General features: G+C 38.8%; 1 protein-coding gene across 2 annotated transcripts in view; it reads right to left on the reverse strand.

Annotated features, from left to right (window-relative positions):
* Nucleotides 1-689: 689 nt before the first annotated feature.
* Nucleotides 690-26,752, reverse strand: part of PDXDC1 (pyridoxal dependent decarboxylase domain containing 1) — a 50,824-nt gene continuing 24,761 nt past the window's right edge. Inside the window, exons 7-23 of one of the 2 annotated variants that reach the window (XM_044980397.1) lie at nucleotides 25,862-25,930; nucleotides 24,884-24,962; nucleotides 23,827-23,911; nucleotides 22,941-22,989; nucleotides 22,738-22,839; nucleotides 22,396-22,521; nucleotides 19,691-19,741; nucleotides 17,010-17,073; nucleotides 16,531-16,619; nucleotides 14,103-14,208; nucleotides 12,831-13,002; nucleotides 11,980-12,098; nucleotides 9,477-9,598; nucleotides 6,349-6,441; nucleotides 6,154-6,250; nucleotides 5,120-5,224; nucleotides 690-2,584 (exon numbers count right to left, since the gene is read on the reverse strand). In XM_044980397.1, the coding sequence (XP_044836332.1) occupies nucleotides 2,313-2,584; nucleotides 5,120-5,224; nucleotides 6,154-6,250; nucleotides 6,349-6,441; nucleotides 9,477-9,598; nucleotides 11,980-12,098; nucleotides 12,831-13,002; nucleotides 14,103-14,208; nucleotides 16,531-16,619; nucleotides 17,010-17,073; nucleotides 19,691-19,741; nucleotides 22,396-22,521; nucleotides 22,738-22,839; nucleotides 22,941-22,989; nucleotides 23,827-23,911; nucleotides 24,884-24,962; nucleotides 25,862-25,930 (1,800 nt within the window). In that variant the 3' untranslated portion in view covers nucleotides 690-2,312. Of the gene's footprint in view, nucleotides 2,585-5,119; nucleotides 5,225-6,153; nucleotides 6,251-6,348; nucleotides 6,442-9,476; nucleotides 9,599-11,979; nucleotides 12,099-12,830; nucleotides 13,003-14,102; nucleotides 14,209-16,530; nucleotides 16,620-17,009; nucleotides 17,074-19,690; nucleotides 19,742-22,395; nucleotides 22,522-22,737; nucleotides 22,840-22,940; nucleotides 22,990-23,826; nucleotides 23,912-24,883; nucleotides 24,963-25,861; nucleotides 25,931-26,752 lie in introns of those variants that run through there. The other variant, XM_044980398.1, reaches the window with a different exon arrangement.

The raw sequence follows: 26,752 nt of genomic DNA on the forward strand, positions 1-26,752 counted from the left end.
CAAAATACAGTAAGTTATGGATTTCAGGTGACTTTTGCAGTTACTTTCATCTCTCAACTATTGTTTCACTTTCTTTTTGTACATCTACCTGTTAAGTCAGGGCAACTTCACTAAACCATTCCAGTAGAATACATGAGGCCTATAATTCTAATTCCATGTCCAATAAGAATGGATTCACTGCTTGCAGTGCCAGGCATGGCATAACAGCACTTGTCACTGAGTGCCCTCTGGCCAGGTCTGTTTTAAAGTCTCTTCCCTTACTCTGGGGTATCAGTATCCCACACAACATTGGTCACCAGCCTGTCATTTTCTCCCCTCCAGAGCTCCTCTTTTGTTCCACCGTATGAGTGTAGTGGGCCCAGGGTTTCTCTCTGGAATCTTTTAACCAAACTCAATAGCAACTTCTGTCCTGCCCCAGGCTTGAAACTTAAACATCCTGGGTCCTCCCCACTGTAATGCTGAGTCTCATATGAACTGGAAGTAGCAACAACAGTTGGAATACAGGCTGTGCAATATATGGCTAGAGATTGTAGGAGAGGTATTTGATACTCCAGTTTTTCTTTGGCTTATGTCATCAAGTGGTACCTAGAAGCATACCCACCCCGCCCCCCATCAGTCAAACACCTGTTCTTAAACTACAGCACAGATTTTAGTGCAACTTTCTTCAATGGTAATTGACTTCTCAGATGTTGTAATTTGAAGAATCTTTATTGAAACATTTGGGTAATATCTAAAGTATGTAGCTCTCATCCAACAAAACCCCTAGTTCAGCAATTCCAAATATAAAAATATTAAATTAATTTAATTTTGCCTCCCACAAATATACCCATGTTAATGTACTTCATTACCAAATAAACTAATAAGGAAGACTAGTTGACTTAATTGTTTTCATACTTAAGAAAAATTGCACTCTGTTTTATCTGAGAAATATCTGAAATTATACACAAAGTTTGACTTAATATATTTTAACTTCAGCTCCCCAGCCCCAGAGAATCAAAAACTGAAAAGTTGACAATACATATAAATCAATGAAAAATCCTTAAAAATATCACAATGCTATCCAATCCTGTTATCACTAGAGCCATTATGACCTGCACAAGGTAGTAATTTACACGCACTATCACCAGTATTCCCTTTTCATAAATAGGATAAGTCAATTTTGTAGGGCTGGATCAATTTTTTTAGTGTATCTGTTTTGCTTCTACACTAAAATCAGTTTCTGCAGGTGAAAATACTTGTCTAATATCACAAGTTAACAGATTATAAAGGAGCTATGTGCTGTAGTGTATGTAACCTATAATTTCAATATGTACAATATCTACTTGAGGAGGCCACTTAGGGATCTGGTACTAAAAGTTACTCAAAAATCAGAATAGTGTAGAAACCATCACCAACATGACTTTTCAAGCTTTACTAACAAGTATCTTTAAAAATACATTACCAAAAAGAGTCCTGTAACTCTGTTCATTGGATCTGGTTATAGAGGGTGTGCAGCAGTAAATAAGGATAGAACTGAATCAATGCTTCTTGCCAGTGATAGAGGCAAGAAATGACTGTCATGCAGAGGCACTATTACTTTCTAAAAGAGTTAAACTCAATCTTACAGGGCTTGTGTTAAGGAGTTGGCCAATTCATACAACAGCAAAAAAAGTTGATGGCAAAGTAGTATTTACATATACACACATACATCCCTATCACTCATTGCATCACAACCTTTTTAGTAAGAGGCAATGGATTTCTAATGAACATTAGAGATTAAAAAAGCAATGAGATGACATGCATCACAGATAGCATGACTACCTAAATTATTGTGCTTTTTTTTAAAAAGATTAAACTGATTTAAAATATAAAGGTGAGCAACTAGTAGGTTTATTGAATATTTTTAAATTAGGACCACTTTACAAATATCACCAGGTGCTTAACCTTAACGCAAATGTATGATCAACTCATTAAGCACTATAATGCCACCTGGATTCATACAATAACTGTCACTTTTGCCAAAAAATATTCCTTCAGGCAAGTGTTTATAAGCCATTAAAATAAATCAGGTATTTTAATATCACTTTGGAGATAATGTATATAGGATTGAAACAATTGTCCTAAGTGTACAATAAAACAAGTTAACTGGCCCCTAGGGGAAAAAGCTTTGTTTTTAACTTGCTTTTGTGCAAAATCCCTGTTAAATTGTGAATTACAGTAGTAGTTACTGTACTAACGTGTGGCACTGTTCACATTTTGAATACATCATAAACTTCCCTGCCATACAGGGAATGTGGTTATTATACAAAGTCTTCATTCACAAAATCTGGTTTTTATCTTAGACTTTCTTGTTCCTCTACTTTAGTGCAGTCATTTCCTGATCGTTGTGATTTGTCACTTTGCAGGTCTTCAGTTTTGTCATTTGTTACCTGTGCTATCTCAGTCTGCTGCTCTGCTTTCTCTGTCTCCACAGTCCCTTGCTCTTGTACAGTAGACACAGAATGGGATCGTTGCTCCATCTTTTCCAAGTCATCAGTGTGACTAACTGAACTGGTCTCACTAAATCCATCAGAGCTTCTTAAAGATCTTTTAAAAAGCTTTTGACCTGTGAAAATGTTTAATGAATATAGCATTAGAAGGCAGTAAATGCACAGATGAATCTATACAAAGGATAAGCCACATTTTAAAAAGCTGGCCTCTATTTTTAAAGCTGTGGATGCAATTTAGCACCAGCATTTAAGTTCATTTAGACATACAAGCACAGATGTGTAACTGATGTAATCTGCACCAGTAGTTGTTTCCCCTTGTGTAAACAGTAACCCAGAGAAGGCTTGGCTGGCAAGCCAAGGGACACACTACTTGATAAGTCTGTTTTGGATGCGTAAATTACTACAACAGGTCACTGTGCTCCAAAGGGATTTTCAGAGGATTAATGACCAACCAGAGAAGCTGACAGTCCAAAACTAAATTCAAACTTAAATCTGACCAGAGGAAAAAGGACACGACTGTCAGTATAGCTTTGCCAGCCTGCACTTGGCTAATCAACTCATTTACACGGTGAAAGGAAAAAAGCTCATCTTGCCTCTCCTGAGCAGATTTATGTTGTTGTGGAAGCAATGATATCTTAGCATGAAATCACACAAAATACCACCTTTGTGTAGTACAGCAAAAAAACCTGCAGTGTCCAAAATAAAATAAATACATTGTCCTTGGTTTTTTGCAGTTTTGGGTTTGTTTTCTTGCTAATTTGCAAACTTCGGTAACCCTCACTGTGAACTAGAGAACTTACAATTCTACAATATTTTCTAGAGGAAAAAGCCCTGTGGTCAGAGGTAGTTATTACTGTTTAAAAGGATAGCTACCTCCCCTGCAGTCCCAGGAATTATTCCTTCAGAGCACAATGGGGGTGGGAAAAGATGGATTTGAATGGTGCTCCATGGAATGTTTAGCTCTATTGACTGCTGCACTGGTCATTCAAAATCAACAGGACGACAGGTACAATTACAAGCAAGATTAGTGCTCTAGTTTGACTTGATCAGGAAAGTAATGTACAGTAACTCCTCGCTGGTTAATGTTTTTGTTATGTTGCTGATCAGAGAACATGCTCATTTAAAGGGGTGCCATGGTCCCTTATGATGTTGTTTGGCAGCCGCCTGCTTTGTCCACTGCTTGCAGAAAGAGCAGCCCATTGGAGCTAGCTGGTGGGGGCTTGGAACCCGGCACACCCCCCCACCACCACCACCATCTGCTCCCTGCTCCCCTAAGTTCCCTGTGCAGCAGCTGCCCAGCAGGCAGGGCCGGCTCTAGACCCCAGGGCGCACTTGGGGCGGCGTCCTGCGGGAGGGCGGCAGGCGGCTCCGGTGGACCTCCCGCAGACGTGCCTGTGGGAGGTCCACCGGAGCCGCGGGACCAGCGGACCCTCCGCAGGCACATCTGCGGGAGGTCCACCAGAGCCACGGGACCGGTGACCACCAGAGCGCCCCCCGCAGCGTGCTGCCCTGCTTGGGGCGGCGCAAATCCTAGAGCCGCCCCTGCCAGCAGGCCATTAATTGCCTGCAATTCAGCTGTCCCTTCCCCCACTGCCGTGTGCTGTTCCTGCCCTCTGCCTTGGAGCTGCTCCCTGGAGCCTCCTGCTTGCTGTGTGGGGGGTGGGGAGAAGGGTGCTAATGTCAGGGTGTCCCCCCTTCCCCCTGCTCACCCCATCTCCATAGAGCAGGAGGACATGGGAGGAAGCTTTCTGGGAGCAGTGGCTGTCTCAACTTGATCTATTTAAAAAGGCAATGTACTTAGAGACGCACATTGCCTCCCCTCTGTTTGCCACGCTGTCTCCCCTCCCTCCATTTGTGTTGCCTTGTAGAGTGAGGGGCTATATCGGGGTAGGCAACCTATGGCACATGAGCTGATTTTCAGTGGCAGTCATGCTGCCTGGGTCCTGGCCACCGGTCCGGGGGGGAGAGGGGGATGATCTGCATTTTATTTTAATTTTAAAAGAAGCTTCTTAAACATTTTAAAAACCTTATTTACTTTACATACAATAGTTTAGTTATATATAATAGACTTATAGAAAGAGACCTTCTAAAAACGTTAAAATGTATTACTGGCATGCAAAACCTTAAATTAGAGTGAATAAATGAAGACTCAGCACATCACTTCTGAAAGGTTGCTGACCCTTGGGCTATATTAACAACAATGGCTTAACCCTTGAGGGCTCAGCTGAGTGCTAGTTCATCATTTAGCAGTAAGGCATTCCCTGGGAAATATCCCACCCTCTTCCACCCTCTGACTTGACCACCTCAACCAAGCTTCACAATCATCATTGCTGTGTATAGTACTAAATTGTTTATTTTTTAAACCAAGTCTTTTGTTTGGTGAAAAAATTTTCCCTGGAACCTAACCCCCCATTTACATTAATTCTTATGGGGAAATTGGATTAGTTTAACATCGTTTCGCTTAAAGTTACATTTTTCAGGAACATAACTACATCGTTAAGCGAGGAGTTACTGTATGTGGAGATAAAGCAAAACTCACACTCTGATTAGGCAATAAAACTCCATTATGTGCTGATTAGCTTTTTGAACAAAGCAGAGTGTTCTTTAGTGTCAAACTGCACATTTATTAACATGAACTGGAGGAAACTTACCAGGAAGTCTTTGTTTAATGCGACTGGGAGTCGGAGTGGGGGGTGGGGTGGTCCCAGTCCCCTGCGCTTTTGATACATATGTGGGTTCTGTGGACTCTAGAGAGCCTGCCAAGGTGGGGGGAGGAAAAAGTCTTTAAAGGAGACAGTTTTATTGACACCACTCAATAATATTAGAACCAGGTAACGTTAACGAAGTACACACTTTAAACCTTTTCTGGTGCTCTCAGGGAAAACTAGGCTAGTACTTACTCCACAATGACTTGCATGAGGTACAAGTGGAATCCAATTAGAATAACTTTTCCATTCACTCTTTTACACTGCCATGGAATCCCTCCACATAGCCATGTTCACACTATACCCACCACAGTCGAGAGCTAGTCCCAATTCAGTTCTAACCTGCTGTTCCCAGACTACTAATGTCTTACTGTGCAGACTAGTGAAGGTTGGGAATATGACAGGTCAGAGGACACCTGAACCAAGAACTCAAATAGAAAAATTAATTTAATTAGAGCATGGAGGTCAATTTGGTGCCCCCATAATATATAATTTTCATTATGTACACATACATATAGATACACATGTAGATATATCGTGCTAGTATATATTATACACTTGGAGGAATGCTCTTATGACACTATTAAGCTCTCCCCATCCTGCTGTTTTTTTGTACAATAAGCAGAAATCCAATTTTCCAACTTACACATCTGGAATTTGCACAGATGATTTGAAGAGCCCTTTCTTGTAATACAGTGGCGGGAACAGCAGCCAAATCCAGCAAATCACTTTAATTTGACTTGAAAATTGTAAGTATTGAGATTTAAAGGGAACTGGACAGATGGTGGCCGCAGATATTTTCTTATTCAGTGTTTAAGGGGTAGACTATGTTCCTTTAGATTTTAAGAGTTCCTTTTTAATCACTTAATTTGGATGTCTTATAAATCAGTTAACAAGAAATTTGTGTAACATTGTAAAGGTTTCCACATTTTACAGAATTATTGATACTGTACTATTGCTGCAGATGTATTTATTCCTACCTGCTGTTAAGTTAAATGTTCTTCCCTTTGGTGATGCTTGAAATGGAGAAAACCAGTTCAGCACAGAGCCAACTACAGGAATCTGTCGTAGCAGGCCCTGTAAAACATGTCATTAAAAGATCATTCTAGTGAATGAGCCACCTAAGTGTAACAGAGTTATGTGATGTAGATAACAGATTACTTTGGAATTCTTACCTCTTCAAGAAGTCTTTCTTCATTTGCTTTCTGAAGCTGAACCTGCGCTTCCTGTATCCCCTTTCTAACGACTTCAGTCATGTTTTCCAGCAGCTAATTAAAAATGGAAGAGCATGCACTTAAACTGTCGTCTTGGTCCCTTACATGAAGATTAAATTTAAATGGGGACGTTTGTGTATTTTTCTAGATTAGGTCAGCAGTTGACTAATGCCATTTATTTAATTCTATAAATAGACAACTATAGATTGAAAGTAGGATTTTTTTTACATGGATCTTGAAGTCAGAATGTTACACCTTTAATAGCAATGGCATGAATTTCTCTTACTTAGATGTCAGCTACTCACCTCTAGCCAGAATTCTTTGAGTGTCCTCTGTATATTCACACTCATGAATATGCCAGTGATGCAGCTGTGCTGGTGGAACCTTTTGATTGAAGTGCTGTTGGAACGCTATTGCACCCTCACCTATATCCTCCTCTCACTGTTCCTGAACTTTCTGAGAGCCCCAGCTCAAGTAGGGAGCATCGGTGAAGGATATGATTTTGGATAGATTTTGTTCTGGCAACTTTGATTTAACAGTCATCCAAGTACAGGTATATGTGGATCTCTTGTCTCCATAAATGTGCTGCCACCTCCCTGAGGCACTTTGTATAAATCTCTGGAGGCAATAGAACAGCTGAAGGGAAGGACTTTGATTTGAAAATAATTCTCCTCTACTAGGAAGCAAAGATATTGGCAGTACAATGATCTGATTGAAATAGCCTTCAAATTGAGAACAGCAAACCAACCTTGTATAAAGAAGGAAGGTATTATAGATGCCAGTTTAAAGATATAGAATCAGAACTTCCTGATAAAGGAGTTGAGTTTTGTCATGTCTAATATAGGTCAAAGACGCAGCAGTGTGGGGATCTGAAGAAGCCTTCCTTTTCTTTTCAGAGTCCTTATTGCTCCCTTCCAGATTTGACCTAAGTTGAGGTTGTGGATCCATATGGTAGATCTTAGCTACCACTGTCATGGTCAGTTACTGAGGAAGTTCAGAATGGAGAACTGAACCCAGCGTATCAGCAATGACAGCTGTTTGCTTCGTTAGACAGGGACAGTGCCTAACTTCTGCTCAGCACCAGCAAGCTAAGGGCACATGTGGGTCAGTGTTTGGACCCCCTTACAGCAGTATGCTAAGTGTCCAACTGGGGTGCTCAACCAGATCTGTGACAGACGGCTCTAGACACATCCACTGACTCCCGAGGCTCTGCTGACAGAGTCCTTCTTTGCACCCTGAGTCCCGCCTCCACCAAAGTTCCTGGTTCCAAGGAAGGTGTCACTCCTGCAGACTGGCTCTGTGAGCAAAGCCAATCACCAACAGGTTATTTCTGCTTTTCAGTTTCAGATCCAATGGATCAGGATCCTTTTCAGGTACCATAGATTTCTTGGAGATCTCAACTGAAATTGGCATCTTATGCAGAGGTCTCTGCTGCCTCTTCTCTCAAGTAGTATCAGGGTCCGTCTGCTTGCTCACAGATATGTACAATATCCAGAGGGCTTGTCTGTCAAAGCCTCCTGACAGCAGGACCATTTGCAGTCTGTTCTGCTGTTCTTCCCATACTCTTGGGGTGAAAGCACTTCAGATTGAACCCCTAAGGGACAATGTCCCTCCCTGACGGGCATTTCATAAGCATCAAATGCAGGGCAAAGGTGCACCTCTTAATAGCTGATCTCTAGCTCTTCATAACCACCATTGGATTCTAATAGTGGAACCAGAGATGAACTAATAACTACTTAGAAAATTTAATATTTCCTTTTAAAAAAACCTCCTAACACAAGAAAACTAAGCTAAATCTATGCTAAGCCTAATGAGCACTATCTAAGCATGGGATTCAGGCTAATTGTCCAAATGCAGTTCCTGATCTATCCGCTGCAGCAATTGGAAGGAACTGAAGTGGCTAGAGAGCCAATACCCTCTTTTATAGTCTCACCCTCAATGTTCAGGAACAGTGAGGGAAGGAACAGGAGAGGCACAGTAGCACTCCACCAGGCACTGCTATCAATGGTTCCACAGGCACAGTTACATAATCAGCACATCCCCAGAAGCGGGAATATTCGGAGTACACTTGAACACGGATTTATTCTGTGGGTGCAGTGTTGTTCAGATAACCATCACTTTCCTTTTTACTGAAGGTTTGGTTATGAGAGCTTCAATAGGCCAGATATTAGGGATAGTAACCAAAGCGTCTCAGGTAATCCTGTATAAGCACCAACGTTTTTACTAGCAATAAAGACATTGTAAATCCAATTTCCAAGCTGTTGATTTAACAAATAAAATCAATGGAAAACATTAAGTGGCAGATTTTCAAGCTGGTGTGTTGGCATAGTTTCACTGAATTCAATGGGACAATTTACACCAGTTGATGATCTGCCCCAGATCATTCAAAAAGGGAAATTTTTTTCTGATGGCTTAAACCATTATGGAAACTGTACAGTCACTCAGTTTGCCTGTTTCCGCACTAGAAAGGTGTCTAATGCTAGCAGAAGAGTTATAAACACAAACATGTAAACCTAAACCAAGGTATCATGAGAGAGTCATAATACCGTGAAGTTTTCTCACCATGTAGATGCAAATCATTATATAGTTCTTAGGAAATTAAAAGCTCTAAGGGCATGATCCTATGAAGTGGTGAGCACCTCCTTCAAGGTATGGCTCATCTTCAACTCCCACTAAAATCAATAGGACTAGACACCTGTTGATTAACACCTCTCGAAATGTGGCCCTTCTTATCATTACTAACTCATGGCAAAACCATCTAAAAATGTTCACTTGCTATATTTTGAATGTTCCCATTTCACCTTTGAGAGAAAGCTGAAATGCAGCAGCTGTAGGTATGCTCTTGAGTGCTGTGTGTAGTCTTTTAAAAGCAGAAGTAGCACTGAGCGGATCAGGCAAGGTTCACCTGGAAATTCCATGTGTGCACAGAGGCCACTGTATAAATTTCTGCAGAATCTCATGTTTCACTGATATATACATGCAATTTTCTTTCACATCAAAGAGTAAGAGGTTACCCTGACACCAGTTTGGAGAAAACTAATGCTAAAACATTTTGTAATTTTTAAAATAGGTAAGATTTCAATACATACTCTAGAATTTTCTTCAATTTCTCTGCCTGTTGCCGCAATAGTTTCTACCAGCTCAGACACATCCAGATCTTCAGTTACCATGCCGATATACACACAGTTCTTCTCCCCGCCAAATTCTGGGCCTGTGAACAGAATGGAGATTCCATATTTTTACACTTTTGCAGCAAAATCTAAGTGCTTCTTTAACAAGGTTTAAAATGACAAAACGTAGTAGATTGTGTAGTTAGTAAAAAGAGAACAATATTTAGCTTCATAGAGGAAGATAACCTTACAACAGGCACCCTACTCACACTTATGTGCCAGGGAATCCAACCATATTTTTGTTTTAGTACTTAAGTGTAATATTTGCATATGCCCAATTCACTGAAAGCAAACTTAAGTACTTGGCATTGCACTTCTCCAAAGAGGAACAACATAACTAAGTTTAGACAGGAAGTAATACAGTAGATATTTTATACAACTATATAAGAAGAAGTTTTCTATTCCAAAAGCTGTGGTGTTCTGAGGAATTGTTGAATATAGATGGGTTAATGAGGCATTTTTACAATGAATACTGTATATACACACTTAAACAGCACATTATTGTACCTTCTAAAGAGCCACATTATTCTGGGACATCTTTCAACAGCATGGATCCATAACTGACACATTTCAACTTATTCTTAAAGATGAATATGGAAGATTAGAACTCTCCAATAGAAAAGTAATGCTATAGTCGCACTGCCTTAAGTAGAGGTAACAGCGACACTTACTGATTTTCATCTTCAAAGCAGTCTACAACCATTGATCCTTACAACACTTGTGTAGTAGGCATTATAATTCTCATTTTACAGATGGAAAAAAACAGGTTAAGTGGCTTCCACAAAGCCAAAGCCTAATGAGCATGATAAAGCCTAATGAGCAAAAAAAAAAAGTTTTGCCTAAGGTCTGCAGGATTGGGGGTTTTAAAACTGTCAAAAATCTGGAAGACAGAAATTCCCGAGTTCATGTCTTGGAGCAGTCACTTAACCTCAGTATGAGGGAAATTAAAATACCCACCTCGTAGGGATGGTTACTGAATTATGTTTACGTAGTTCTTAGGAAATTAAAAGCTCTAAGGGCATGATCCTATGAAGTGGTGAGCACCTCCTTCAAGGTATGGCTAATGTTCAACTTCCACTAAAATCAATAGGGCTAGACACCTGTTGATTAGCACCTCTCGAAATGTGGCCCTTCTTATCATTACTAACTCATGGCAAAACCATCTAAAAATGTTCACTTGCTATATTTTGAATGTTCCCATTTCACCGTTGAGAGAAAGCTGAAATGCAGCAGCTGTAGGTATGCTCTTGAGTGCTGTGTGTAGTCTTTTTAAAGCAGAAGTAGCACTGAGCGGACCAGGCAAGGTTCACCTGGAAATTCCATGTGTGCACAGAGGCCACTGTATAAGTTTCTGCAGAATCTCATGTTTCACTGATTTTATATCACTCTAGTGGGGTTTTAGACAACTGTTTCTTTAAGCACATTCACACATGACATTTTTAATTTTTTAAAAGCAAGTGGCCTAGATGAGTGGCTTTATTAATTAGTTACAGTAAGACTGGAAACCACTACATGTATCAAAATGCCACACATTCCTACCATTTCAAGGACAATCAAAACATATTGCAAGACATTCATTTACTCATGCAATACAGTGGTTAAAATGTAACTGAGTGTTTCAGTTATATATTATAGCCAGAGTCACCTAAAACATCTAACCTAGTCACAGAATGCAGTAAACAGCCCAGTTTGAGATTAAGATCCTGCTTCATTAGGTACAATACTGAGGCAGACACCCCTCCAATTAGGCACATATTATAAACATACCTGGTGGTGGGTAATTCACTTGCACAATCAACTTATAGCTGAGAATGCAGTACTGATATTAATGATCATTAAGTTCAACATGTTTATGACTGGATGCCTCTTTTGTCTAGCATATGCCCCCTCTGTAACAATCAGAAATAGACTTAGGGTTGGGGGACCACCGGTAAGCACTGCATTAAGAAATGTTCTTTGCTGTTCCTAAACGAACAGCAAATTTTTGAATTTTCCCAATTAAGCCACAAAGAAAACATTTCTCCTCAAAAACAAAATATAAGTCAGAACTTTGTCAACATAAGCAATATAACATTTGGGTTTTCTAGAATGAAAACACTTCTCAGTTTAGTATAATCATGCTTGAGGTTTGGTGAGTACTCTGGGAACAATGGATGTACTCTGCTGAAGCTGTTGCTGACAAGCAACACTACTGCTTTCTAGTAGGCCTCAACTGAAACGAGCAGTGGGGAAGGAAGCAAGATCAGAGAAACAATATTTGTAGAAACACATCTACTGTTTAACGTAGAAGCAGACAGAACTTTTTAATAATACATGGATATATGACTTGTAGTGAGATTTATAATACAGTTTGGGGAAAAAAAGAATTGAGGGCATTAACCTGATTATTTACAGAACTGATATTACCAACAGTGATAATTACCCAAAGAAAAAGTGAGATCCGATTCCAGTTCATTTAATTTTTTCAAAAGTCCAGTGTTAATTTTCTCTGCTTCTTTCTCTTGTTTGTCATCATTCTTCCTATCACTGTTATACTCATACCTTTAAAATCAAGCCAGAGGACAGCAAGCCATTTTATTTTACAATACAAACAAAACAGAACAAATCTGCACTTCTAACATCTTTCAACAATTTACCTACATGTGCCTGTAAACTTGTGTAGTGGGTAAGTCTGAATAGTGATAGCAACCAACCAAGTTGGAGAAAATTTGGTAACGTTTGCAGTTGAAGGAAAAGCATTTTTGGATACAGAAAAATTTCTTTAATAGCTTTTTGGAAGTATTGTATTGATAATGACTCAGCTCTTTCTGATCACATAGGAACCTTAATGATAATGATCTCCAATATATGAGCAGCACTGCATTTGCCAAAAGAGACAAATAAATTCTACTACTGATTAAAGATAAACTGACTGCAGTGGTAGGCTAAATGCATAAGGTACATAGGTACATTAACGTTTACTACAAATGATCCACAAGGCTGCTTAAATTCTATTTGTTAACTCAATTATTTTGGCAAACCAGGTCTTTAATTTCTAGGAAGTTCCAAACTCCTCTAAGTAATTTCACAAAATTCACACATCCTCTTAAGAAAGTGAAGTTTATTCACAAGTCAGTTAAGAAAATTGCAGCTGTGCCATAAACCAGATTTTGCTGGTCCAAAGGATCACTAGTGAAGAGGGCACTTGTTCTCTCTGCTGAAGGTACTGTCTATCCAAATATCTCTTGAAGTAAAGCTCAAGCAATGTCATGTCTGGAGCTACCTAACACTTACCTTACAACACCTAGTCCTGGCCAGCTGAGGTCTTCAATATATGACAAGCCTACTGTTCTTTTCACTTCTTGCTCAAATTCTTCTCTTAGCTGCAGTGTGCATGTCAGTATTGGTATCTTCATTTTCAAGCAGTCCACCAACTGATCTACATCTTGTACTTCAGTTCCTAAAACTGAAGAGCTAATGAATTAGCATGTGAATTACTGAACTGACAGAGTTTTCATATTTTACATACGGTAAGACAGGTGCCATGGTTACCTATATTTATAGATAACCCACTTTACAAGCCAATCCTAAATATGATTTTTTAACATTTTTGAATTATCTTAATCTGTATGCTGAAGGCTGTTTTTCTTCAGCTTGCCATTCACTGAAAACACTTAACACATCAAAATGGCTGGAGTCAAATATTAAGGAAAAAAAAAAGCTAATCGTAATACCAAGAAATTGATTTTCTGATATTCTAAAGTAATAATGGTAGTTAGCACCAGGAAATCCCTCTCTCTACAGCCAAAAGGCTACAAAAAAGATCAATCAGCTTCAGTTTTAATTACAAAGTTCAGTATCACCAACTACTCATTAAACTGGAATCCCTTGTTCTGTCGTTTAATTTCTAATTTAAAAGTTCTTCCCAGTAGCTACCCTCCATCTCTCTGTAACTTCAGAGCCTACACCCTCTTCTGGAGAGAGAGGGAAAAAAGTTTTCTTTACAGTACTAATAAAAATAACCAAGCTTTAATGGATACTATTTTCTTCTTCCAATTAGTTTATTATATTCTAAACATGGGCTCAGTTCCTGTGTCTAATCATCTGAATAAGCAGGCCAAATTCTTTCTTCATTCTGTAAGTAGATGAGAGAGGGAAAGGCAAAGATATTTCATCTCCAATGTTTCTGTATTCTGACAGTTTTAGACAGGAACATTACTCAGCTTCGTACCTTGTTCTCACCAGTAAATGTAGACAGTATAAAGTAAAAGGCTTTACAGATGTGGTGCAACATAATGTTATACAAGATGACAAAGCTACGGGAAATTCAGCTACTTCTAACGTAACTGCTACCAAGGCACAATAGAATACTGAAGTTGTTTTTGTAGTGTTAAAACATCCTCTCAATATAAAAATAAGGAAAAAAGCAAACCCAAGGAGAACAGATTTAAACATACAGATGTTTTACACATGCAGGATATTTACAATTTTAAATAGCAAATTCCAATTTTTTTCACCTCAGGATGAAATATCTATGGAAGTGGCTAAATTAAGTGACTCATTTACCTGCAGAAGTCATTAATGGGCTAAAACGTACACATGTGCCTTCATCTTCTAGTTCTACCACATCAACTCCACTGGCAGGCACTAACTGTGCCAACTGTTCACCTAGCTGAAGGGACAAGGCAAAATTAGAGGAATTTATTGAGCATTAATTTCTCATTATTGCCAACTTGCATTAGACTGTTCCCGTAGTTTCAATGAACCATTTGTCTGTTAAATTGTCCCTAGTAAGGTTTCACTCTCTTTACTTCTTAAAAGTTAACTATTCATTATTCCCTGAAGCATAGTAAAATTTTAGCTGAGCAAGCTCAAAGCACCACCTATAAAAACAAACAAAAGTTGCACACTTATATTAACAAAATGAAAACCTACTTCACAATTTCTAAGCAAACCACAAAATGTGTAATTTTTTCAGTGGTTATTGCAAGATGGTTACCTCCTCTCCCATAAAGCAGGAATATGTTTACTTCCAAAATAATGAGTTTAAAAACAAAATCATGCACTTGTTTGTTTAAAAGTACATTTTAGTAGGAGTTCTACTAGTAGCAGCTAGAGAAAAATACTGAAATTGCAGTATATAAAGGGAGGCTATAAGCCAGAAATCTACTCAGTTAAAAAAAAATTAAAAGTAGTTTCAGATACTTAAGCTGCCATTCAGTCCATTTGCTAATTTTTGTGATTTTTTTTAAGTGATTGTAAAAAGTTTCTCTCTCCCTGTTGGTCTGTGAAAATATTACACTAACAAGGGCTGATTAAGTAAATGCATCAAATAAAACGTTGTCATCTTTTGGTCTTATTTGTAACAATAGTAGACAAAACAGTGTAATTTTTAAGTTGGCAGCATCCTGTTAATACAACTAAGATTCACTGTTATTTATAATGGCAAGGTCTCTATTCTGAAGATACCCAAATCCTTCATTCATAAAATCAGTTACAAAACCACAAAATTTCTGCCAATTCATGCCAGAAGTACTTTCTATTGTTTTTATTTTAAAGGAATTGTGTTTGCCAAGGATCTCTAAGTTGAATTTCTTGCCACTCTTGACTCTGAGTATAAATGGGTTATGAAAAATTCAAAAGGAAGGTCACCCCACACTAATACTACGTGCTGTCACCAATCAGTGGGACTACGTGTTACAGGGAAGTGTGACAGAAACATGCAGCATAATTTCTCCTTCCTGCTGTCTTGTTTCTCAGCTATCATGTTTCCCAGCTTGGAAAGTTGTGTTTTAGCTCCGCCTCTTGACTTTCTAGTCCAACTAGATTTCCAGGTGGCTCAAAGCCTCAAATAGGTTAGGGAAACAACTGCAGGTGGGCAGTGACCAAGGGAGGTCATGAGTACATAGAGGTGGAAGGAAAAAGTAACAGGTGGAAAGGTTCCTGAACGAAGTCCCTCTACATGTGTTCCATTTCATAGGATCCCTAATAGAACCTAGGGCTGCCTTTGTTATTGGGGTCACAAACAGGTTGGGAATGCATAACAGTTCAAATAATTATTAATTAGAGTATGCATATTTTATGCAATTAGAGAGATGCATTTTCATAACACATAATACAACCGTTGCTCCCACTCTGAATGTGAGGGGAAAAAAGAGGCACACATGATTTCACACAAGGCAAGGCATGAATAAGGAAGTTGTTTTGGGTAGGGAAAGAAGATCCTGACACTTGGTAGTCTTGTTTCCCCCTTCCTCTAGTGCTTGTATAGTAAAAAGATTCATAAACCTAGACTGGAGTAGGGAAGTAGATACAAGTTTCTAAGATTGAGTGGAAACTGACATTTCAAATGTATGTCAAAAGTAAATCAGCAGATCTTGCTGTAGTTCTTGATGTGTCAAAATTACTAGTAAGCAGTTTAACACCTTAAATTTTAGTTTACTCCACTTCTGAGCAGTAGAATCCTAGACAAGTTTTTGTGGCAAGAGGGAGGAGACACTCACTCCTCTCCTAGGATATTGGACTCCCTAATACAGGACATCCCTCACTTCTCGAAAGTACCAACTTAAAATGGAGACATAACTGTTGCAAAGTGAAAGCAACATAACTCTCAGATCTGCCTTTTTTTTTTTAAAATGCCTGAGGAAAAACTAAATTTATTTAATCTCAGTGGCCTAAAGAAACGAACACACACCTCTTGAGGTATGCAAGAGTTAAGAGAATCAATGTTTTCATCAGGGTTTAAAATTCAGCATAATTATTTTGTACCTTAAAACATATGAACAAATGTCAGTGCTTCAGACTAAAACAATCTTTTTAATCCCAAAAACTTTCCAGGCTGATTTCACATAGGATACCAAATAGCCATTTGGTGGCAACTGTCACTACTGACCTAGTCTGTTCTAGGTTATATAATTCTCTGAGGCACCCAATCCTCCTCTGTTTTAAAGAACATCCATTTTAGTTCCTAAGAGAAATGAACATTGAATCTTACCCACTGATTGAAGGTGTCACAAATGTGTCTCTCATTGCTGGTTATAGGGGGTTGAATTATAGATGCTGGTCCAGCATGTAGCATCTGATCTGAACCCAAAGAGACAAAAATTGCAGAGACAGAGTTTCATTTATTTAACTAAAGCAAAAGGCAATTTTTTGAGACAAACAACATTTTAATGAAATTTTATGAAATCTAGGAAAATTAAACTCTATTTGACATCAAAAGGGCAAACATGGGATTTAAAAAGATATAATTGCTTTTGGAATGACAGCACTGAAATGTATTTGTTCCAACAATTTGTAATCACCTTCCATTGTCTCAATGCAATGGAATTTTGCAACAAGAGTACAATTTAAACAAAACTTGTTTTATGTTCAGACTAATTAGAAAAAGTGCACAATGTAATGTACCTAATACAACTAGCTTATTGAATTAATAGATCTGGAACCATCATGTTTTGTCTACAAATTACACACCTATATTTTGAAGTTCTGGGGAAAACTTGAATACCACTACAGGAGAGCTAAGTTCATCTTCAACCTAAAAATGGAATTAAACAATCCATGTTGTTATGAAAACACTTAAAACAGCTTTATTGTTGTAGATACAAAACTGACAGTAGAGACCACCACATCATTTGGTTTTGTCAGTATTAACAATGTTCTAGGTTCCGTAATGTTTTGACTCAGTACTAACAAAAAATTAACTCATCATAAAACTTTCTGTAAAAAAGAGGTAAACAGTGAGGTGGTAAAGTTTGCAGACAATACAAAATTACTCAAGACAGTTAAGTCCAAAGCAGACTGCAAAGAGTTACAAAGGGATCTCACAAAACTGGGTAACAAAATGGCAGATGAAATTCAGTGCTGATAAGTGCAAAGTAATGCACACTGGAAAACATAATCCCAACTATACATACAAAATGATGGAGGCTGAATTAGCTGTTACCACCCAAGAAAGAGATCTTGAAGTCATTGTGGATAGTTCTCTGAAAACTTCCACTGAATGTACAGTGGCAGTCAAAAAAGCAGAATATAAGGAACCATTAGGAAAGGGATAGATTATAAAAGACAGTAAATATGCCACTATATAAATCCGTGGAACACCCAGACCTTGAATACTGCATGCAGTTCGTGTTGCCCCATCTCAAAAAGATATGTATTAGAAATGGAAAAGGTACAGAGAAGGGAAAGAAAAATGATTAGGAGTATGGAACAGCTTCCATATGAGGAGAAATTAAAAAGAGACTATTCAGCTTGAAAAAGTTGACTGAGGGGGATGTGACAGAGATCTGTAAAATCATAAATGGTGTGGAGAAAGTGAAAGTGTTATTTACCCTTTCACATAACACAAGAACCATGGATCATCAATGAAATTAATAGGCAGCAGGTTTAAAACAAACAAAAGGAAGTACACCTGTACCCCGATATAATGTGACCCGATATAACACAAATTTGGATATAATGCGGTAAAGCACCGCTCCGGGGAGGTGGGGGGGGGCAGGGCTGTGCACTCTGGCAGATCAAAGCAAGTTTGATATAATGCGGTTTCACCTATAACACAGTAAAATTTTTTGGCTCCCAAGGACAGCGTTATATCGGGGTAGAGGTGTACAACACACAATATGATCAAGCTGTGGTACTCGATGCCAGGGGGTGTTGTGAAGCCCAAAAGTATGACCAGGTTCAAAAAAAGAACTAGATCAGTTCATGAAGGATAGGACCATCCATGGCTATTAGCCAAGATGGTCAGGGATTCAACCCCAAGCTCTGGGTGTCCCTAAGCCTCTGACTGCCAGATGCTGGGACTAAATGACGAAGGATGGATCACTTGATAATTGCCCTGTTCTGTTCATTACCTCTGAATGCATCTGGCACTGTCCACTGTTAGAAGACAGGTTACTGGGCTAGTTGGAATCATAGAATACCAAGGTTGGAAGGGACCTCAGGAGGTCATCTAGTCCAACCCCCTGCTCAAAGCAGGACCAATCCCCAGACAGATATTTACCCCAGTTCCCTAAATGGCCCCCTCAAGGATAGAACTCACAACTGTGGGTTTAGCAGGCCAATGCTCAAACTACTGAGCTATCCCCTGGCAGTATAACCACTCATATTCTCAATATATACTTTGCCATGTTTGTGTAAATTACCCCTCACATAAAAAGGGATTTTATTCTATTTCAGTTACATACAACTGAATTTTGGGCACTATAAAGTGAAAAATGTGAATACATTCACTGACAGGCATTTTTTTTTTAAATAGCTTTAATTTTCCTTGGTGCTCTATGAACAAAGTTTCTTGCATAAATCTCTCTGAACAGATAATTGAGCTGTTCAATGACATAAGTAGAAGCTATCAAGAATATATATAATGGGAAGGTGGAATGGCTACAGTGGATCTCCATAACTCATGAGTTCTAAAAGATTATTTTCACAAATAAAATTACTTTGTCACTCAGTGATCTGTGGTCATTTGTTTTCCATGAAAACTAGCGTGAATATAGTATTTATTCTAATACACAAGGGTCAGATCAATAAAAATATCTGTTGAACAGGGCATCTTTTCGACTGAAACTGGATTAGAAGCAGCTGCATTAGACATAACTAATTTAAAAACTAGAATGTTCAATTAAGAGCAGTGTTTTTTTGTTGTTTTTTTTTTAAAAAAACAAACAAACATCACTCTCCTGTATCATAACACCCTCACAGCAGGACAACTACTTTGTCTACAGATGTAAGAACATCCACACTATATCAACATCTGGCCAGGGTGCTGCTAAATCCATAGTCAAGAATGAATTTCAAATATAAAAAAGTGCACCATAAAAGAATATTGAATAAGTTTTAATATATTAAGCGCTTCTCAGCAACACAGAGGCAGCCTCTGAGCATTATATCCATAGCTTGAGTGTGCATAGAGAGAAACGGCAATGGGACAAGGAACACAATCTAGGGACCAAGTCCTGCTATATGCGAATAAATTTATACAATTCCACTAACACTTTAAGGGGTAATTTCAGTAGTCAGAATGATACCACCACCATGGCTGTGGGCAGGGTCACATTTTTTTTTTTTTAAGATAATTTGTTTCACACAATTTTTGATATTTAATAACCACCAGTTGCTAAACTACTCCAAGTATGAAAGGCAGGTTGTACCGAAGTTTTAATGAAATCCAGGTTCTTCAAGTTTTCCAGCAATCTCTGACTCTGAAAAATAAAGGATAAAAAACAAAGATTTTTTGGTTTAAAAATTACTGTTCACGGACAGAGACAACACTAACTCAACATCCATAAATGTGAACTTATATTTACAAAGTTTAAATTTAGGATGCTACAAACAAGAATCTCTGTCTAATTAATATTACCAATATCATGGAATTGTAACAGTATATTATTTAGGAAAATAGTTTATTGTAGGACTCAAACATGTGCATATATGTATACACCTAAAGCTTTGTAGATACAATTTACATTTTATTTAGTCCATTCAAAAGACTGGATGTATAAATTCCCACATACTAATGGGATAGATTAGCACCTATGGCCAACAGTCAGCCTTTGGGTGCATGTATTCAGCTCCCATTAACTTCAACTTCAAAAACCTGAGAAGAATTAGCATCTATGTGAAGGAAGATTATAGTAATGAATTGGTTGCAGCTAAGGCTATGTTCAGTGATGGGTATTTTTAGTAAAAGTCACGGACAGGAAACCAAAATTCACGGCCCGTGACCCGTCCATGACTTACTATATACCTTTGACTAAAACTTGGGGGAGGGGCTGCCCGGGGGTGCCGTGGGTGCTCGGGAAGGGTAGCCCAATGCTGGGGAGACGGTGGGGGGGGGCAGGCTGCGGGTCCCCCATTGGTGCTGGGAGGGCACGCGGCCAGCTGCGTGGGACCCCAGCCAAGTGCTGGAGGGAGGGAAGGGGCAGGTAGCGGCACATGGCCTGGGACCCCCGCTGGTGCTGGGAGCAGGCTCCCTACCTTGCTCTGCACCTCCCCTCCCCCAGCAGCAGCAGAGTTTGGGTATGGGAGGAGGCAGGGAGTTGGGGCGCGGGACAGGATGAGGCAGGCTCCGAGTGGCACTTAACTGGGGGGCTCCCTGGAAGCGGCGACATCCCCCTAGCTCAGGTCCTAGGTGGAGGTGTGGCCAGGCAGCTCTGTGTGCTGCCTCCAGCCAGAGCACTGGTTTTGCAGCTCCCATTGACTGGGAACCGTGGCCAATAGGAGCTGCAGGGGTGGTGCCTGCAGGCAGAGCTGCCTGGCCACAACTCCGCCTAGGACCTGAGCGAGGGGAATGTCGCCACTTCCGGGGAGCCCCCCAGGTAAGCGCCGTTCAGAGCCTGCCTCACCCTGTCCCGTGCCTGAACACCCTGCCCCCTCCCACACCCAAACTCTGCTGCTGGGAGTGGGGTGGGCGCGGTGGCCCGAGACTGCCCCAGCAGCGACCAGTGCGACTGGGGCAGCTCAGGCAGCCCCTGCACCTGACCAGGTGCACCAGCCGCTGCAAAAAAAGTCATGGAGGTCACGGACCGGCACGGAATTCGTGACCTCCGTGACAAAGTCGCAGCCTTAGTTATGGTCAAATACTATACATGAGAGAGGCTCTCTCAGTTTTCACTGAAGAGCTATAACTTCCAAACAGTTCTTGCCACTGCATTTGAGAAACCCTCAGTACTTCCATTTGGAACCCCTTGTCTCAGTGATTTATAAATTACTACTTATTATTTGCATTACAGTAAGCCTACGCATCCCCATTGTGCTAGGCTCTGTACAAATACATAGTAAGAGATATTATATACCCTGAGCAGCATACATTCTAAATAGAAAAGAAAGGATGGGGGAAAGGAATGATTATCTTCATCTACTGATGGGGTATTGAGGCACAGAGATTAAGTGACTTGCCTAAGGTCACAGAGGAAGTCTGTGGCATTGCCAGGCACTGACCCTTTTAAGTCCTAATCCAGTGCATAAAACAAAAGGCCATCCTTCCTTTAAAAGTAAAGATACTCAAGGGCTGCCTTGAAAGTAAACTTTACAATTAATTTTAAAAATCTGATTTGATTCCATATTCTTGGTGTAAGTTTTCAGCATGTAAGGATCCCACTACGTCTTTAGATTCCTTTAAATAGTTTTGATAACTAACAACTGCTTCTTAAACAACGTCCAACAACAACAAAAATGTAAAACCTATAACCGCCTATCTGGATCCTTTTCTAGTGGGCATATTAAGGCAATGCCTCACTGTAAAGAGTGGTGTTTTTTTACCTTGAGATAGCGATCTCAATGCAAAATCCTAGTGGAGACAGGACACGGTTAGTTTTTATCTCAGTGTATCTTGTCAAGGTCTACCCCTAACTCCTCACCTGGGTTTTTTACCTTGATGTAGCTAGTCAGGGTAAAAACTACCCGTGACCTGTATCCACTAGGATTTCACTTTGCAATTCCTGATTTCCCTCCCTCCCCGTAAAGAGAACATAGCCTAAAAAGAAGTGCCAATACTGTAGCTGTCAACATGGCTGGTCTTAGTACAGTATGCACTACTATGACACCTTCAGCATATTTGGCAACAATTCTCACTTTATTTCAGATCTGCTGCACCTGTTTTTGAGATGCTTCATCATATTGAAAGATTTCTTTTAAAATGGTTAAAGTGGTCTTAAATAAAGAGGTGAGTATTTATATAGTGCTATTGATGCCCAGATGACAGTAACCAAACCAGACACTGCCATTTAAACTAACTTTCTGTATGGAGAATGAACTTATTCAAGTAAGATGGTAGAAAGATCCTTAATAAGATCCCCCTGCCCACACTCAGAAAAGCAAAAGTTAGCGCATCATTTGAAGACGAACTACTTCTTACCAGCTGAGATGCATGCTTTATTCTCTGTACAATCCCATCGTGTCCCAGGTACTGCAAGGATAGCCATAGGGGCAGGGCACGGAGTTTCTCTACTGGCTGACTTGACGTCAGGCCTGCAGCTAAGGACTAAAGGCAAGAAAGAATACTGTTATTGAATAACTAAAATGTCAACACAATCTGATTCATTCTAACGCTATGAAAGCACAAAAACATGTCACAACATTAACAGAAGGATCTTTTGCAACTTATTGTTTATTTAGGAATCTATAAAGGAACAAAGGATCATATCATGGTTGCAGTTTAAAGTCTCTAGTATCTAAACGTTCATTAAAAAAAAGCTACCAAAGAAGGATCCTCATGTCTGTAGAGTGTCACTGCAGGTACTGCTGGGAGACCCAACCAGGAACCCAGAGTAAGAGTCATGCTGTCACATTTTGTTGCAGCCTAAAGAGGAAACATTCAAGTTTATTATGGGCCACCCAGATTTTAATTATGTAACAACTTTAAAGTCTAGAACATTATACTTATGACACACCAGTACATACCAGTACTGAAGAGGAGACATAACCTAAAGCCAAAGTTGCCAAATTCACTCTGGAAAGGAAAACAGTCTTAGCTAAATTAATTATTTACAGCTTTTCTTCAATTAAAAGGTAGCACTTTAATCTTCATTTTAAATATTTCATGCAGTTGTATAAAAGGGAAGTCATTTTTGTTTATGTGCAATAAAAATACATGAAGTAAAGATTGCAATTTAATATTCCAGAATTCAAACTAAAATTTCATTTTAGTCTAGATATCAGTCCAACTTTTTAGAGATATTAATCCGTCCTGTGCTAATCATGCTTCATCAGTAGCATTCTGTCAATAATTCACAGCATGTCATAAATGTATGGTACACAGCTGTGTACAGTGGTAGCTCAGGGCCAAATAGGTAACAGGCTCTGCTCGGAGGGACTCAAGGGCTAAAAGCAGGGGCTCCTCTATTAACACTACTTATTCTGTTACTCCGGTTCTCAATCATGCTGCCTATTGCACCAGTTTCCTTAGCCACCACATGTCCTCTACTCCTCTAAATTTCATCTCTTCAAGCACTCCAGCCTCCCTTCACCTCTTCAATAATCCCTATTAACTGTTACCTTGTGTCTTGTATCATTTAGATTCCAAGCACTTCAAAGCAGAGGCAGGTTACTCACTGACTCCATGCTCATAATTACATATACATGAATAACCTTTTACAACAAAAAAGTGACATCTGCAGGGCTCTAAATTTTGTAGAGTGGCAAATTTATGTTGGCATATAAAACATTTAATAATGGCAAAACAGCTGTGGACATTAGAGTATGTTAGCTATGGAATTACAAGTTGCACCATTATCAGAAGTTTCACTAGTGAATATGATTACACAGAAAGAAGTCTCAAGTTCTGTACCCTTCTACATGTAGCCACATGTTATACTGCTCACAAAGTTCTTTCAGTCGCCCAAGCTTGTCCGTATGACCTGCTCCTGGTGTACCTGAATTGAAAATAAAGAAAAGTCACTTTAAATATCAAATGTGTAATTCAGCAAACATATAAACGTTGATTGTGCATTTAATGCTAGCTCAACATGAATAAATAACCCCAAATACTGTTTAAAAGGTCACCTGCAAGGGAGACAGGGGAAAACATTTGGTGTCTTTTTTCTTTTCATTAGAAATTCAGGTCTTATCTTGAATGGACTCATGAAGAAGTGGAGAGAGCGCTAGTGAAGTTATGACATTGGATACCATAGAAGTTCAACTTGATTGACTGAGAATGTGATTTTTATTCATAGTATTTAAAGCTCTGTGTTTTCTTATCTATTTAATTAAAAGTACTTGGGAGACTAGATGTCATAGGCATTCAGAAACTCAGCCATTTCTATTTAAAAAAAGTTCAGTACACCTAATTCATCAAAGAATGACCTCTGCCAAAATAAAGAAAACCCTTATTATTTCTAAAAGGAAAAAGCAAGCACAGCACTTTCTTCCCACCTCCACTTACCAAAAAAACAAACAAAAAACTTTTGTCACTAAAGAAGAATTGAAACATTTGCTCAATTATTCATTCAAAGAAAGTTAATTTTTTAAGTTAATGGCATGTACAACACCATAGAAAGGTTTTTGGTCAGCTTTAGAATCCCATTTTTCAAAAGCTAAGCTGTGCTCACTAAAGAACAAACTGTGGAGCCTTAAGTCATGCAAGCACGCCCGCTGACATAAATAGAACTACTTTTATGAGTAAGTTCTCATGAGTGTTAATAATGTTGTACAATCTGGTCCTAAGTCACTCCTTTAAATAACTTCTTGGACAGCTAAATATTATGCAGTCACTATGATATTCTGTATCAAGGAACAGATCTATTCTAACACAAGTCATCAATATTATCTACAATTCCAAGTTCTAAAAAATAAATACTTATTTTTTCTAGGATACTGTTTTACTACTATCTGCTCAGGATACTTACCAGCATTTGCCACTAGTAATAGTGGCAGCTTTCCAGAGTTAATATCATCTTTAATTAGTCTGTCCAATAAAGCAACATCCTGTCACCAATAAGAAAAAATATAAACACTGCATTAGACAGACAGTACATAATATGTTCCTGTTGAACTAGAAAATTGGGGTTTCTAAAAGTAGCACAGGATAGTATCCTGATATTTTAAAAGCTAATCCACTGATTAAATTCTTAATACCTTCTTGTCTGAGTTTTCAATTTCCCCGTTTCCGCATAGCCCCAAAGACAAAAAAGGTCAAATACAGCATAAACACACAGATAAAGTAGGTGCTTTTAAATTCAGAGTTTTGAATTTACACTGGACATAATTCTACTGAATAAACCTATTTAATGTATAGTCTTCCTCTTATGAAGCATGGACTCAACAGTACTTTCCAATGCTACAAGCTCAGAATGTCTTTCTATTGCCTTCAATGGGCGTTATATTGGGTCCTGGTCTACTTAGGGTTCATATTTCAACTCTAAAAATCAGGCTTTTGTAAAACAAACTTCCATGGACTCTTATCTGTGTGAATCTATTAAAACACAAGGAAAAATTTAATCATTCATCACAGTGTCAGACAGCAACAAAAAAGTTTAGTGTTCAAGCCTAAACTTCTCCTTTAAAAATTTACCTTCAGGGTCTACATATTTCCAGAGACTCAAACTAGAAAGCCCTTAATAACTGCACCAAAATACACACTGCAGATAATAAGTACCGAGTTCAGGATACAAGTGCTACACATATTTCTGATTTGATTACTTTTAAGAGATTAAGGCCAATTAATAGCCAATGTTCTGTTACATCTACACCGAGAAAGCTCAGAGGATGAAAAAGTCAAATATATACCACTCTTTCCTAACAACATTCTCAAATCATTCCTTAATAAGTGTTCTGCAAAGCAAAAAGAAAAGGTCAGTTTAAAAAGACAATGCCCCAAAACTTACCATCTGATGTTGGGATCCAAACATGGTGTTACAAGGCACGCGGCACATGCATGAAAGGGGCAACCCAAGCTGCAACGAGAAAGATGGAATTTGAACAACTCACACATGATTTATGTTACTTATTTAAACTGCTCACAGAACTACAAGGAGGGATCAAAAAAAAGCCATTGAAAGAAGCAAACACATAGTGACAGAGGCTCTGCTACCAGTGATTTTCCTTGCATTTTAAAAATGAGTTTTCTGCTAGAACTTCTGATCAGACTAAGAGTGGAGAAAAGGAAGAGAGTGAGACCACTGTAAAGTAACAAAAAAGTTGTAAAATAACAGTTAGCTTTTAACATGAGTAAGGGGAAGTAGACAACAAGTCAAACCTGGACATTTTTCAGAGTTTGTATCTTGTCTGCAGGACTGCACTACAAGTGGGCACAGATAAAACACTAATCTTCACCAAGGAAATGAGGCTGCTCACAATGGACTCAATCCTGCCCAGTCCAGAGCACTTTGGCCTTAATCCAGCAAACATTTAAGCACATGAATAGGCCTATTGAAGGTGTATATTATATATATATATTCACTTATGCAAATTATTGCATAGTAGAGAGTTAAGACAAGCAATTTTCATACAATTTATGCAATATATTGCATATATTTTTACAACATGCTGTTGTAGATAATGTTGGCCTTTTTTCAAAGATTAAATTTAAAAACCACAATTTCTCTTATTCAGGACCTATCTACAAGCTCGCTATTCCAAGTAAAATTCAGTGAGATTAATTTTTTCAAAGAACTTGGATGCAGAAAAATATTCCTAGGAAAAAGCAAAATTCAACAGTAAATTGAGACATCTTTCAGTAATGCTTTAGTGATAATACCACCATTTCAAACAAGAAG

Source organism: Mauremys mutica, chromosome 11 (genome assembly GCF_020497125.1).
Source record: "Mauremys mutica isolate MM-2020 ecotype Southern chromosome 11, ASM2049712v1, whole genome shotgun sequence".
NCBI lineage: Eukaryota > Metazoa > Chordata > Testudines > Geoemydidae > Mauremys > Mauremys mutica.